The following is a 14,474-nucleotide window of genomic DNA, read 5'->3' as shown; positions in this document are numbered from 1 at the left end:
GCTCATTGAAGGATAATTATTAATAGTACCTGTGAGCTGGCTTTGACAGAAAAAAAAAACTAATTGTTTCATGTTTTGAAAGGAATTCTGGTTAAATGTTCCGGTTGTCTTAGAATGTCTTACATCATATGTGGAAGTGTTTTCATGCGATTAAAATAAATATATGTTCCTAAGAAATGTTAATTGTTTGATTTATTGGTTAAGCTCATGAAAATGACATGCCTAAATGTGAGGTTACTATCATAGAAGCCTTTCTGACAAAATCTGGCTCTTAAACATTAAGGGAAATTCATAAAGATTCATGAAGCCATATCTTTTTTTGCAAGTGTTGGAGATCAAAGCAAAACTACGTGTCTTCAGTATGCTTATTTCCATGATCACTAATGGGCCCTATTTTAGTGGGATCTCGTGCTGATTTATATTTCATATACAAAAGTTCTGTTCGGTTGGAAATCTCCATTCCAAAAATTTTCAAACCTGAATTGTTAGTTTGTATGGATATCTGTTTGAGAGCTTTCTATTTAGGAGAAAGGGGGCCTTCATAGAAATCTTTCTAACAGAAACTCACAAGAATTCATATCATAAAAACACCCATGCATCCATCTCTGCTCAGAATTTAATCCCATACAAGACTATTTCCTTTTTGGCTTTTAGCCATTTCAGTAGAGTCAAAGAATCGTAAATTCCAGGTTGCTCTTTTTTTCCCCCCCTATATGTATAAGTGTGATTGTAACTGAAGGCAGACCCCTCCTCTGGGGGGAAAAAAAAAAAAGAAAAAAAAAACTTGGTTAGTAGTTGCACCTGGAATTTGATACCTGTAACTGGGCTGTCTACAGATATTTTTGTGGTTTTCTCTGTGTGTAAAATTCCACAGAGGGAATTTCACGAAATTGGCAGTCCTTTTGCCATATTCACGTATTTCCCAATTACTCCTTGCTCACACAAAGTATTATTCGTCACTGCATTTTCAACAGTTAAAAAAAAATTTGAATAATTTTCCCCTTGAATGAATTTGATTTTTGAGCTACTCATTTTCTTATCTCATGAGATTTTCTTAATCCCAAAAGCTTCAAGTATGAGTTTCAAATATTTATTTATTAGAAAAGAATAATTTGTGTAAAAACCAAAAAAAAAAAAAAAAAAATTTTTTTTAACTGGCAGTTTGTCTGCATTACAAGTGTAATAAAAGCTCACTTGCCAAAAACTTAGGAAAGGAAAATTTCAAATAGCTGAATACAAAGGAAATGCAATTTGTGGTTTAAAAAAATAATAAATGTAAATGGAAGAAATTTCTGGTCTAAAATTGTAAAAACAATAATTTTATATCTTATCAAATATCAAAGATATCTGTAAAATTATGCAAGTTTTATTAAATGCATTCAGGACAAAAAAACGAACATATTCGATATGCCCTAATCATACAGAATTAAAATATCTCTTCTGACTGTAAAATCCCTCCCTCAGCCACGGAAGTTGGCAGAGATGTCACCAAACTTGTGTAATTAACAGATTCAAGATACAGGTACAGCATAGAAAAATATCAAACTGCTTAGCATAATTTTTCAGCTTGCATTGCCATTATTTACTCATTGAAAAAACTGAATATTACACATAGTTTTCTTGGTACCAGGATCCACTACTTTGAAACTATTGCACTGCATACTGTTCGATAGAAGTCAAGTCTCAAATTTTAATAATTTTTTTCAAAATGCAAAGGAAAAGCATTTAACTCGTATCCTTCTTTAACCTTTTAACTGTCAAGTTATTTTGATGATTTGGGTGCATAAATTGTCAATTTTTTTTATTTCAAAAATGAAATGTTTGCCTCACAGTCAAAAAAATGCTGCACACTTTGAACTTCAACCTCTATCCTTTGAAACCTTCAGTAAAATGCTGCCATCTGTTGAACTGAAGCCGAAATAAACTTTACACGATATATATTCGGGTATAACAATACGATGCACTGAAAAGAAATTAGCCCGAGTATTACTCGGGCGTGACATTTTGGAATACCACGGGCATGACAGTTAAAAGGTTAAAAAGATTAACCAGTTTATCGAGCGTAATTGGACTTTTCATCAAGCTAAGGCAAATGTCTTATGCTTGTGTTGTAATGTCATGCTAATCGATATTTAAGATTATTATTTAATGCCATAAATGGGGACCTTGTTAGCTAATATTCTTAGAGTCTGTTAGTCGGTATTCTTAGCTTTACAAGTCTGTTAGTCAGTATTCTTAATCTAACACCGTTAGCCAGTATTCGTAGTATAATTGCTTTACAACTGGTTTGTTCACTTGATTTTCACTTGCAAAAAAGAAGTTTATAAATTGTACCTGGTTACATCTGTTTTCTGGTTGGTTAAATGTTTGATAGTCAGGCTGTTACTGTGTTATAAGACAAAATGAATTCGACTTTTAATGATTTAATGAAAGTTCCTCAAACAGTTAGCTTAAACAGTTGAAAATTACTTAGTGTTTCAGATAATGTAAGCAATTTCTTTTGCAAAAATTACGTTGCTTTTGTATTTTTCCTTACAACTATTGCAGCTGCATTTTAATAAGTAACTTTCTTATAGCCGTTTTGAGAGCAGCTGTAAGCTCATTTTGAAAACACCTTCATATTGTCTGTTACTGGAAAATACGTGGACTATTTCTCTTACACTGATAATGCATTATATCACTATCACCATTTCACTGAGATAGTCAGTAGTTTTCACTATACATTCCTAAAGTGGAATGTTTAATGTGACACATATTGTTTAGTTTGAAATAGCCATCAAACAGCTTTTTTATTAAATTTTATCATCCTACCTCTTGTTTAGCTTTTTAGTAGAAAGTGTTATCTATGCTAGTGAGAGAACTTGTTTTTAATTTATAAAATACTAATAACATCTTTCAGAGTAGACATTTTTAAACCCCTAATTCTTCCTTAAATTTAGATAATTTTGTTAAAGAATTTTCCGATCTTCCACATACCATAATACTTCATTGAATATACTTTAAGAAATTCATTTAAAATTGACCAGGGGTTTGTTTATAGCATAGGTGTAATAACAGTTTAGTGTTGGTTGTATGCATGCAAATTGTTAGATGTTATTGAATTACTGGGTTAATTAAGAATGTTTATGATTTTCGTTGCAAAGAATGTGGAGGTTTTTTAACTTCTGAAATCAGGTTCTATGAAGTTGAAGCTGGTCATGACTGGTATGTAAAATTTGGAGGCAGAGAAGATTTTCGTGTGGGATTCATAATACAGCAGTGTTTCAAATCAATACTGAGCATAGAGAAAGAAAGAAATACTGATCAAGAAAGGAATCCCAAAGATGCAAAAGACCTGTCTTCAAAAGTAGGTTTTAAGCGCAGCAGGCCAGAATGCAGAAACAAGGTTAGGGGGTAGTAGCATCTACAATTAACTCAGATTCACAGTTAATCCAAGGAGAGTTAAAATCAGGAAAGAGAAATAACCTTTGTTGTTGTTGTTGTTGATAATCATAAGATTAACAAAAAGAAAAAAATTATCAGCAATTTACCTATACTTTCGAATAATTTCATCTGGAGAATAAATTCATTTAGTTATGTGACTTAAATCAATATTCAAAACAAAAGAAATATTATAAATAATGGAACAGTAAGCATCAAATAGAAACTAAGTTAAATATAGTGGTAAATAGAATAGAAGAGAAACATGCCAACGTGACAGTCAAAAATCACAATAACAACCTTGTATTTAGCTTACATATATTAAAACACTCAATCAATTTTGAGGGCAGCTAAAGGTTCCTCCTCATCAGGAGAACGAAATTACTAGAAATGGGGAAAAAAAGAAGAAAAATAAAGCATCGGCAAAGGAGTCGCAGAAACACATGGTCACAAGCGGACATTTTTTAATTCGAGGTTCAAACTTGGTGTGTGAAGGTGCAGTTGCCCCTTGCTCCCTATTTTTTTACTTCACTGATTTTCTTTGCGTTTTAGTCTATGTGTTAATTGTTTGATCAGATAGCCTGGCTCGGTAAAAGTAGGCCAGTGTAACTCTGATTCAGAACTTTCGCTTATGACCACGTGCAGTGCTGATAACAATCACGTGTTTCTGTGACTCCTTTGCCAATGCTTTTATTTTTCTTCTTTTTACGCCTTCTTTCCTTCTGATGAGGAGGGACCTTTAGCTGCTCTCGAAATCGATTGAGTGTTTTAATATATGTACGCTAAATACAAGGTTGTTATTGCGATTTTGATAGTGGTAAATAGTCAGAAGTTATCGTGCACCTTCAATTTTTCTATATTTCTTTATTCCCCCCCTTGAGAAATTAATGAATTGGTTTGTAACTGCAACCATGTAAATAACAGACTTCAGCTCATTTCCAGTGAAAATTCAGAGGCAAGTGCATTTAAGGAATTAACAGAATGATTAAGAAGACAATATTTTTTATACCCCTGCCAGGAAAATGTATGTAGCTTTAAAATATATATATATATATTGCCTGCCTTAGTTAATGCTTATATGCATTTTCATAAAAATGACACATATAATAACAAAAGTAAAAAAAGTGTTGTTTTAAAATTTCATGAAACTTGGAGAAATTGTGTCAATGTTCTAGAGAAATATCAAACTGGACTTTTGAATGAAAGCAGTGAATATGTGATGAAATATTAGCTATTCAGAGTACCTAATTTTTAATTGTGCATGTTCAAAATACATCAACTTTTTTTCTTCCAGAATTCAGTAGCCAGCTATACTAGCAGTCAGCCTAAGTTAAGAACACTTAAGTATAGAAAGTGTGCATATCTGTCATAAAATATAGCTCTGCTGTTTTGACCCCGAAAAAAGCAGAACTATGAACAATTATAAGTGATGTAAAATAAATGCAAGCTGACATCTCTTAGAAAATCCAATATGAAACTATCTCACCAGTGGACAAGTATTTAACACCACTTAGAAAGTTCACAAATGTGTGTCACCCCTTAGGCAGATAGTGCACATGTGTTTGGCCATATTCAAATCACGTAACCCAATTAATATGAAAATGTTGGTCAATTAACTATAGCAAGAGCTAAATTTCTGTCCAAAGAGAGGGATGTCTTCTTGAGACACTGTAAGGATTAGACTATTTTTATTTAATACACTGGGGTACTCCCATGCTTCATTTATCGCTTAATGCTTTCATTTATTGTTGGAAACATATTTGCTGCATACTACCAGTGTTTCATAACTTTAGCCACTCAGTCACTGATAAGTGTAATATGCAGATGATTCCGTCTGTGAAAGCAATTTTCTAAGATAAATCTGTTATATTTATTCCTCTAAAGAAATGTATTGTTTTCAGCTAACTTATGCAATCCTACTCCAGCAAAGTATAATTTCTCAGAGATATCTGAGAGAACATAAAAGCAATGTGTTCTCTACTGCACAAAGCAAAAAATACATATTTCGCGTTTTGTTGCACCTTTCCACAGAAGTCTTTTATTTGACAAAGCACAAGAACTTTAATTATTTTTTTAATACAATCAGCCAGTCATTAATATATATGATGAAGGATTTGAAATTAATAAATGCACTTTAATAATTTTAGCTTTTTAACAATGAATCCAGTTGACATAAATTAAATGTACTGTAATTTATATCAATGAGATGCATTCTTATAACAACTTTTTTAATACTTTTCTAGTATTTCAAGCCTTTAGACTGCAGTCTGAAGCTATCAGTTTTGCAATATTTTTAATTAGTTTATTTTTATTTTGGACAGTAATTAACAAAGTGGGACAGAATGTACTGTGGGAAAGTTATTATCTGGGGATGACTGGAAGTGTATACGCCTTAAGAGCCATTACAGGAATAGTTTTTATAATTAACCATTCTCCGTTCTATTTACGAGCTTAATTTGTCAGAGGGCAAAATGTGTAGAAAGGAATTAACACTTTAGTTGCAGTTTCAGTTTTTCACAGTTTACAAAATCCATAGATTTTGCGCAAATCTCTGACAGTATTTTCTTCTGTAGCATTCATATTAGTTAAGTCATATAGAAGATAAGGATGTTCTTTGTTGAGTGTGCAGTTTTTCTCATAGGCATCCGTTTCCTGAGGCAAAAGGCCCTAGTTATTCTTTGTCATGTTCAGTTAAATAAGCAAATAAACCTGGGTATTTCAAAGATGATTCAAATGAAAAAAATAATGCTGCTGTTATTTTAACAGCATTAAGAAGAAATGTAATCAGTTCGATGTGCATTAACCTTCCAAGGATTAGGATTATGTGTGTAAAATTCTACATAGAAGGATGCCTTTCCAGTTCATTTCACACAGAAATTTCTGCTAGCTGCTCATGTATCGAATTTTAGGTTGTATGTATATTGGAAGAAAAGGAGTCAAGTTACAAAATGAGAGGGGATCATTTTGGAATTATAACCAAGAAAATAGCAGTTATTTGTGGCATTTTGGGTAACTTTAGGGTAACAGAGCCAAACCCTTGTCAGCCACCACTGACCAAATGATTAAGGCCATTCAATGCTAATAATTCGAATCTAAGTAAACGGGCTGACTTTTCAAACTATAAAAATTAGAAATCGTGTGATTTTTTTTTTCTAAATTACCCTGTATCATGTAACATTCATAAACTGGCTGCCTTCTGAAATCAATTTATAAAATCTGTTACCTGAACAGCAGCTGCAGCTTATATGCATTTACCTTTTTCTGTCTATTACAAAATCTCAGATTAAAATATATGCATCCATTTATCTTATTTATTTTTTTTTTTTTTGTTTTTGTTTTTGTTTTGTGTGTGTATAGTTTCGCTATTTTATTTTTTAACTTCTGTTTTGCATAGCTTTCTAAATAAATATAATAAAATTTCTGAGAATTTTTCATCTACATTAAATATTCTTATTAATATGTACTACAAGAAGTACCATGGAAAATACTGCTTGACACTGATATTGCCCTATTGTGGAGGAATTACTTACAAATGTGCAAATAGCCGAGCAGGTGTGCTCACTCAAGGTACACTTAACTAGAACTGTGACATATTTTCATGAAATAAATATGCAAGAAGAAAGAATGATGTTTCACAGTTTGAAGTCTTGCAGGTATTTCATAATCTGCTGAAGTTTCTTGAAAATTTTTCAGCAAATAACAAAAATGCTAAGTACACATAGCTGGTAGGTTAATACTATTTACTTTTCAAAAGAATAAAAGTTGTAAGTATTTGTTAAGTGAGTTCTAGTTGTATAGCTTCGTCTGTGTGCAACTGGATGTATGAATTCTTGCCTATTTGCACTAGTATTAACATTGAGTTTCTAACTTGCATTGCAAAGGCGGTGGTGCAGTTCAGTAAGTCATCACACTTTTGACAAGCTGATATTCAATTCATCATACAAGTGCAAAGACCTGATGGCAAAATTAGCATGCTATGCCATTGAGCATAAACATTGCCATTGGAAGCCAAACTGTAAGAAGGAAAAGTGTGCAGCGACTATTGCGTAGATTAATTGCAGTATGTGAATTATTGATTGCATTACATTACCATTATGTGACCATTGCAAGCTGTTATAGGATTCATCTGGCATAGTGTTAGTCATGCAAACAGGGGGGTAGTGGCTGGACTTTTCTTGACCTCATTCAGGATTCTGATTTCCCTCCTCTTTGCACCAACTGTTGTTGGATCCATGCTTGACGATGCCTTGGTGAGAGAATGGATCCGAGTTTCATTTGCAACTTCCATACCTTTCTGCAGGTTGGCATCATGATACAGGATGACAACAAGGCATCCCGTGCTCATGTCAGAGTTCATTGATACTGCATGATACATAACAAAATTCTGAAGCTGACTGGATTGTTGTTCCTGAATCACTTGCAGTATCTCTTTTTAGATAATAATATCTGTTTATACAAGGTGTGCATCAACAACATATCATGTATACCTATTTTACTCTGTAGACAGTGTTTGTAGTGTGATCTATGGCTATCAAGGTTAAAAATCTATAAGATGATATTGGACATCATCTGCAATTCATCTGGCCAGTGTGAGAACTCTCTTGATATGACAGCTGAGTGACCGTTTTTAGTTTTAATTCCTCAAGTCTGTATTCATAGGTTATAACTTATTACTAATTGCTGCTGTTTATAGAAGTGCAACTACGGATTGATGCATCCAAACTGTACTGCAATAGCTCATCTTCTAAAGCAGTGTAGGTAGCTTAAAATGAAACCAAAGTAAATCATAGTGTATTCATCGTTACTTGCTGTATTTAACTCAACTTTTCTTGTTAGGGCAATTTTGAATGTCAAGTAGTATAATTACTATGGAACTTTCAAAGTAATGTTCTTTAATTTTTTCCAGTGTTCCTTAATTTAAACTGCCATAACTCAAGAGAAGGAATATATGTATTCTTTTTAATTTTTTAGTATGCCTCCATCTATGGTTATGAGTGCAGGCTCACATTCTCAGTTCCAGAGTCCAGATGCTGCATCCTTTCCCAATACACCTGGAAGCTGTCCATCAGCACTGGAAAACAGCCAAGACAGTTTAACTAGTCGTTATCCTGTATCAGCACCTGCCAGTATGGAGGGAAACATGCAGCGATTTACAGCTCCAAGTCCTCAGATGCCTGGTTTTGAATCAGGTCCAAGGCATATGATGCCTGTCTCACAAATGGGAGATAACTCAGTGTCTAGATTTCCTGTAGCACAAAATTTGGAAATGATGAGAATGCCTGGTCCAGGATCTATGGGTCACAATTCATTGGATGACAGTGTTGGTAGGTTTCCTGGTCCTGGATCTCAAGGTCCTGTTTTTGGACTTGGTTCTAATAATATGAATGCTGTATCTCGTTTCCCTGGTAATACCTCTGAAGGAATTCAAAGGTTTCGTGGGCCAAGTCCTCATCCTAATATGGACATTGTGCATTCACGTTTCATGGGAACAAGCCCTCATATGTCATGTGTAGATAATATTTCACAGTCTTCTCAATTTAACAACATGGGCTCTGAAGCAATACCACCTATACCTTCTCAGTCCTTTCCAAATTCTGCTCAAACAATGACTTCTAGGAGTAGTCCTTGTGTTAATAATAATTTTTTAGTTGATGGACCTATATCTCATTCTCTTCAAAATTTACAAAAAATGACGCCTCCTTTTGAAAGCATGTCAGGGAACAAAGTATCACCTGATGTTATGTCACCAATGGGACAGTGTTCTAACTCTTCTGTTAATGGTTCTAATAATTTAAGTATACCTCCTTATGGTGGAACTAGTCCATTAACATCATCTGCCCAAGCAGGTTCTTCCCAGCGACTTTCTCATTTTGACCCCATAGCTTCAATGGCAGCTATGAGTGAATCTACTGTACCTCTTATAACAGCTGGTGGAACAACTCAAACGCATCAAAATATGGTTACCTCAAATATGAATGTTACAAATATGCAAGTGACAGGCAATTCTGCTAATAATAATCAGCCTGGTATTGTTAATTTTCATACAAATATGCAGTCAATGCAGAGTGCGATGCAAAGTAGTGTGGCATGTTCAATGCCAAATCAGCATAATCAGTATAGTATGCACAATCAAATGGCCCACAATGCAGGTTGTGGGCCTCAAACTGTAAATAATACACATGTTAATGCCACAATGTCAATTCAACAGCTAAATATACAAAATGTTATAACTACTGCTCCTTACAATACAAATACTCAAGGATCTAATATGAACAATCATCCAATGCATGCAGGTTGTCTTGGAAATGGAGCAAATACGATAAGTTGTTCTGTTACAACAAACCATCCTATCATGCATACAGCTGTAACATCAAGAACTTCAAATTCAAATATGATGATGCCTGGGCCTAGGCATGGGCTGCAGAGTTTTCCTGGCCAGCCTCTTGTGCAGAGGAATGTTGCTCCAACTGGTGCTGGCAGTCCCACAATGATGGCAAGGGGAGCACCATTTAATAGCACAAATATTCAAGTTAAAGCAAGTGCTCCAAACACAATCCAGTATCTACCTGCAAGGCAACAAAATGCTAATCCTGTTCACAATCGTCCTCCGACGCTGGAGTTTCTCCAAAGATTTGCTGCTCCTTTAACTAATCTTGATAATAAAGTTCCAACGCACAATCTACAATACTTCCCTAATAGTGGAAACTCCAATCCACCTACAGTTCATAGTGGGATTGGTATAAATCCTGCTTCAGGAACTGTAGCACCTGGTATGATGAACAGTCAGAGGCCTGTAAATATGATGATGGGACCTATGATGAGGGGAGCTAGTCCTAATGTTTCTCATCCTAGTAGTCAGATGTTTCCAGTTGGATCTGGTCTTCCAGGTGCTGAATCGCCTATGTTTGGTCGTCCTCCTTGCCCGTCCGTAAGTAGTCAAATGATTCCAATGAATGCAATGAGTGGTGGTCAAAATGTTGCCATGTTTTCAAATAAGCAGATGCCGCTGCCAATGGGTGGAATAGCTCCAGATGCTACTCAACCATTGCCTCCCTCAATGGGTCAGTCATTTAATTATAAACAGTCACCATTTTATGGACCTACTACTGCTGATCCAAATTATGCTGTTCAGTTTCATAACTTCCAGCAGCAGCTTTATGCAACAAATACAAGAGGCAGTCAAATGAATTCCCAAAACAGTATGGGTGGTCAGGGGTTCTTTGGCCCAAAGTGATTTGTTGAACTATGTAATTTGTTGATGGTGCCATTTTCAGCCATTATTGAACTGCATGATGTTAATGAGGTGCTTGTGTTGAGCACAGCATCTCAATTTACGTTCCTGCCAAATGTGGCTTAGCTCTTGTATTGTTAAGGACAAATAATAGTCACTCATTTCTTAATATTGTATATATTCTCATAACATTCATTCTGTAGGATAAATCTTGTACAGGCTTTTATTGTTTGTATATAAATAAATACCCTGCCAAGTATGTACATGCTCACAAGTTGTTGTTATTCTAAAAAGAAATCCTGTTGGCTCAGTGTGCAGTGTCAACCTGCTCAATGTGTTATAAGTGAAGCATTATAAGCTTCAGTGGACAATTACAAAGCTGCACACATGATATTAATAGAAACAGAAAAAATGTCTGATAGCTGTATTAAAACAAGAGCTGTTTTTTTTTTTTTTTTTTTTTTTTTTTTTATGTATATAATACATAAAGAGAAGAAAAACAGCTCTTGGCTTTTTCAGTTAGGTGGAATCAAGAATTGTGGTGCCATCAATTATGAGTACCTGGCTAATGTTATGCCAGAACTGCAATTTCATGTGTAATTTTGTTTCTGACAATCCTCAAAGACCAAGTTACTTACTATGTTTGTGCCATTGTGACTATCAGTCGCACTTTATACATTTTTACTGTGTACATATTACCTCTCTTAATTATGTTCTGTGATGAGATTGTGTTGCATCCACTTCTTGACTTGTCTTATGCTGCTGTTGTATTTTCTTTGGGAGTTGGACTGTTAAAACATCAGTCAGTAGTCTGAATATTTTTGCTTAGATTGATTTACTACCTCATGGCAAGATAGCTAAATTTTTTACAGTTAACATCAACTCATTCCAACTTCATTAAAGTTTATCAGTTTTGGTTTAATCAGTATTTAACAATATTTATTATTTATTTCATATTCATTATATTCAATCAAATAGCAAGCATATTTATATTGTTTGTAATTTTTATTTTTTATGTTTTTAGTTGCTGGAATTGTTTTTAATACTTAAAAATATGTTCAGTCTGAAGAGAAAAGTGTAAATGTGTTTAGTTCAAATAGGCATATTCCTGGTGTGAGTTGATGTTTTTTTACTACAGTTAAGCAATCTGGAATTTTTTTTTTTTTTTTAATTTCTGTTTTGTGCAAGTTCTATTTCATATAAAAGACTCCATAACTGAAAATTATCAGCTTATTCAATTATTCAAGCTGTAATTCAGATAAGAATTACAGACTTTTCAGTCATAAAATTGTTTTGAAAAACATGATTTTTTTTAATGTGTGATTAAATATATGTGTGTCAGAAAATTCTAGTTGTTATTTTCATTTCATATATATATATATATATATATATATATATATATATATATATTGGTAAAAGTACATGGTAAATTGGCTCTCAAATTATATTCAACAGCTAAAACAGGTAGAGAAACATATCATTGTGTACCCATGACTATTTATTAATAAAAATGCATTTTTGAGCATGTATATATGAAACCTTGAGTTTTGTTATTTTGTTGTCCTTTTCTCCCCCCTTTTCTTCATTATCATTTTATGTAGCATCTTGTATGTTGATTATTATAGATCTGTGATACTTGATGTTACATTAAATGGAAACATTAATGCAGTGTGTAGGAGCATAGGTTTAATGAATTTGTTAATATCTTCAACCTTAGTGTATTACAGACTGAAGCATATTTTAAACTGTGTGTGTGTGTGTGTGTGTGTGCATGTGCATGCATGTAAGTCTGTACGTATAAAATAAGTTTTATTGGCTACCATATTAAATTATTAAACATTTGCAGAATGTTCTTGTTTTCAAATTTTTATTCATGTACTTAAAATATTTTTATGTTGTCATAGTCATTTGTTTTTGAAGTGAGTCTTGTGGTACTGAAATTCTTCATCAAGACAGGCAATTATAACTATTTCTCAAATCATGTAAAGCCGTATTTGATTCATTGAGCAACTGTTATTTACGTAATTTTTACTTTGTTAATGGTAATTAGAGAAAATTCTCATAAGATGTGCCTTATCAGAAGTCTTACATAAATGGATCAATTAAATGATCTTCAATCCTCGTAAGAATAGTTTTTGTTTCATAAATGCACACCAAAATTATATATATTTCTGTTAGTGTTTACTATTCTGCAATAGATGAATTTGCTGTGTGATGCATATTACTTTTTAGTTAAGTCATAATTTGTAGGTGAAATACTTATGATTTCAAGCACATTTGATTCTGTTAAAGTAAGATGTTTAAACTGTAAATGTGGAATGTTTGTCCTCTTTTTTCCCAAAAATAAAATTTGCAAGTATTGATACATAGTATTCTTTTAATGTAATTTTTTTACAAATGTGCTTTATTCTTTGAATAACAAAATTATGATTTCAATTTATTTATTGTCCATCTATGGAAGTCTTTGTAAAACCTGATGTCTTCCCATATTACTGTGTGGTTGCAGATTCATAATTATTAATTGATGACGTAATTTATTGACATAAATTATTCCTTTATGAAATGACATTAAATAGCTAGTCTTTTAAACTCTGAGGGCATTATTTGTTTTCAATTCATAGCCAAAAATGGTCTTGGGAGACTGCATAAAATTCATTTACGTTATAACAAACACCATTTTTAGTCCATGAAATATAATTATTGGTATTTTATTGAGTGATGGAATGTTAACATCTTGTTACATTGGTCCTATTACTTACAAATAGAGAAAAAGGCTTGAAAGTACAAAAGTAATTTATTGGGTAAAATAAATCATTTGATTTTTCATGTTTTTTATCAGTAAGGGTTTAGATCTTGCTATGTACAATCTTTGAATGTTGTGACATAATTTTAAAATGTTCATTATTGAATAAAAATTTTAAAAAGTTCCTAGGCCTGAAAATTTCAGAAAGGATAAAAAAAAAAAAAAAGATTGCCAGCTGCATATGTTAACATCATACTGTTTCAGAAGTATATTTTTGATAAATTTTATATCTTGCTTAATCTTTTTTGTTTCTTTGTTTTCCCCTTTTTTCCCAATTCAAGCGGAGTGTAGCTGTCTTGCCTTTGTTGCTGCTGACAAGTCTGCTATATTGTTTTAACTGTGCTTAATTGCATACATCTTTGTATGCATTGCCATGTATACTAACAATGTTTTGGGAATGGGGAGAAATAAACTCCTTTTATTGAAAAAAATTGACTTCATAATTATATTTTTTATAGTATGTGTTGAGTGGGCTTTGTTGACTCTTGCTAGGCGTATATTTTAAATTGTGAGTATAATGCCATTTAATATGTTTTTATGTAAGGAATATGAGATTGAAAAGCCTGTCTAATTTTTCTGCTTTCTTCCCTGCCCCACCAAAGTGAGTTTTACATAAAAATAAGAATATTTTAATGGCCTTTTGCAGTGTGTATGGATATTCAGCTTAATTGTGAATCTGAAAATTACGTCTGCTAGTTGAATTAAAAATTACCTAAAATCTAGTCATTTATAGCATTAATTTTTTTAACTTTGGATTACACTTCTAAAGCCATTGTATGAGTGTAAAATTTTCCATTAAATAATGAATTCCATGGAAAATGAGATGCTTACATTATAGCTAGAATTCCACTTGAAGATTGATATTATTAATCAATGTATTATATATTTCATAAATTTTAAATGCCTTGAAATATGCATTTTTGGTAGTAATATATTTCCGTATATAAGCTAATAATTTTTTGATTTTTTCTAAAGCTAAATGATGGGGATTGGCTTGTACATGGGTCTGCTAATATCACA

General features: G+C 32.9%; 1 protein-coding gene across 1 annotated transcript in view; it reads left to right on the top strand.

The window, feature by feature from the left end:
- lgs (BCL9 domain-containing protein legless) overlaps positions 1 to 13,885 on the top strand; it is a 228,465-nt gene extending 214,580 nt beyond the window's left edge. The window contains exon 14 of the mRNA XM_085807268.1: positions 8,392 to 13,885. Within this exon, the coding sequence (XP_085663394.1) occupies positions 8,392 to 10,654 (2,263 nt within the window). The 3' untranslated portion in view covers positions 10,655 to 13,885. The remainder of the gene's footprint in view (positions 1 to 8,391) is intronic.
- Positions 13,886 to 14,474: the final 589 nt, after the last annotated feature.

Source organism: Stegodyphus dumicola, chromosome X1 (genome assembly GCF_044657685.1).
Source record: "Stegodyphus dumicola isolate Sdum_Otavi_A_Nest chromosome X1, ASM4465768v1".
NCBI lineage: Eukaryota > Metazoa > Arthropoda > Arachnida > Araneae > Eresidae > Stegodyphus > Stegodyphus dumicola.
The sequence above is the reverse complement of the archived record's forward strand: the minus strand, read 5'-3'. Positions and strand labels throughout refer to the sequence as shown.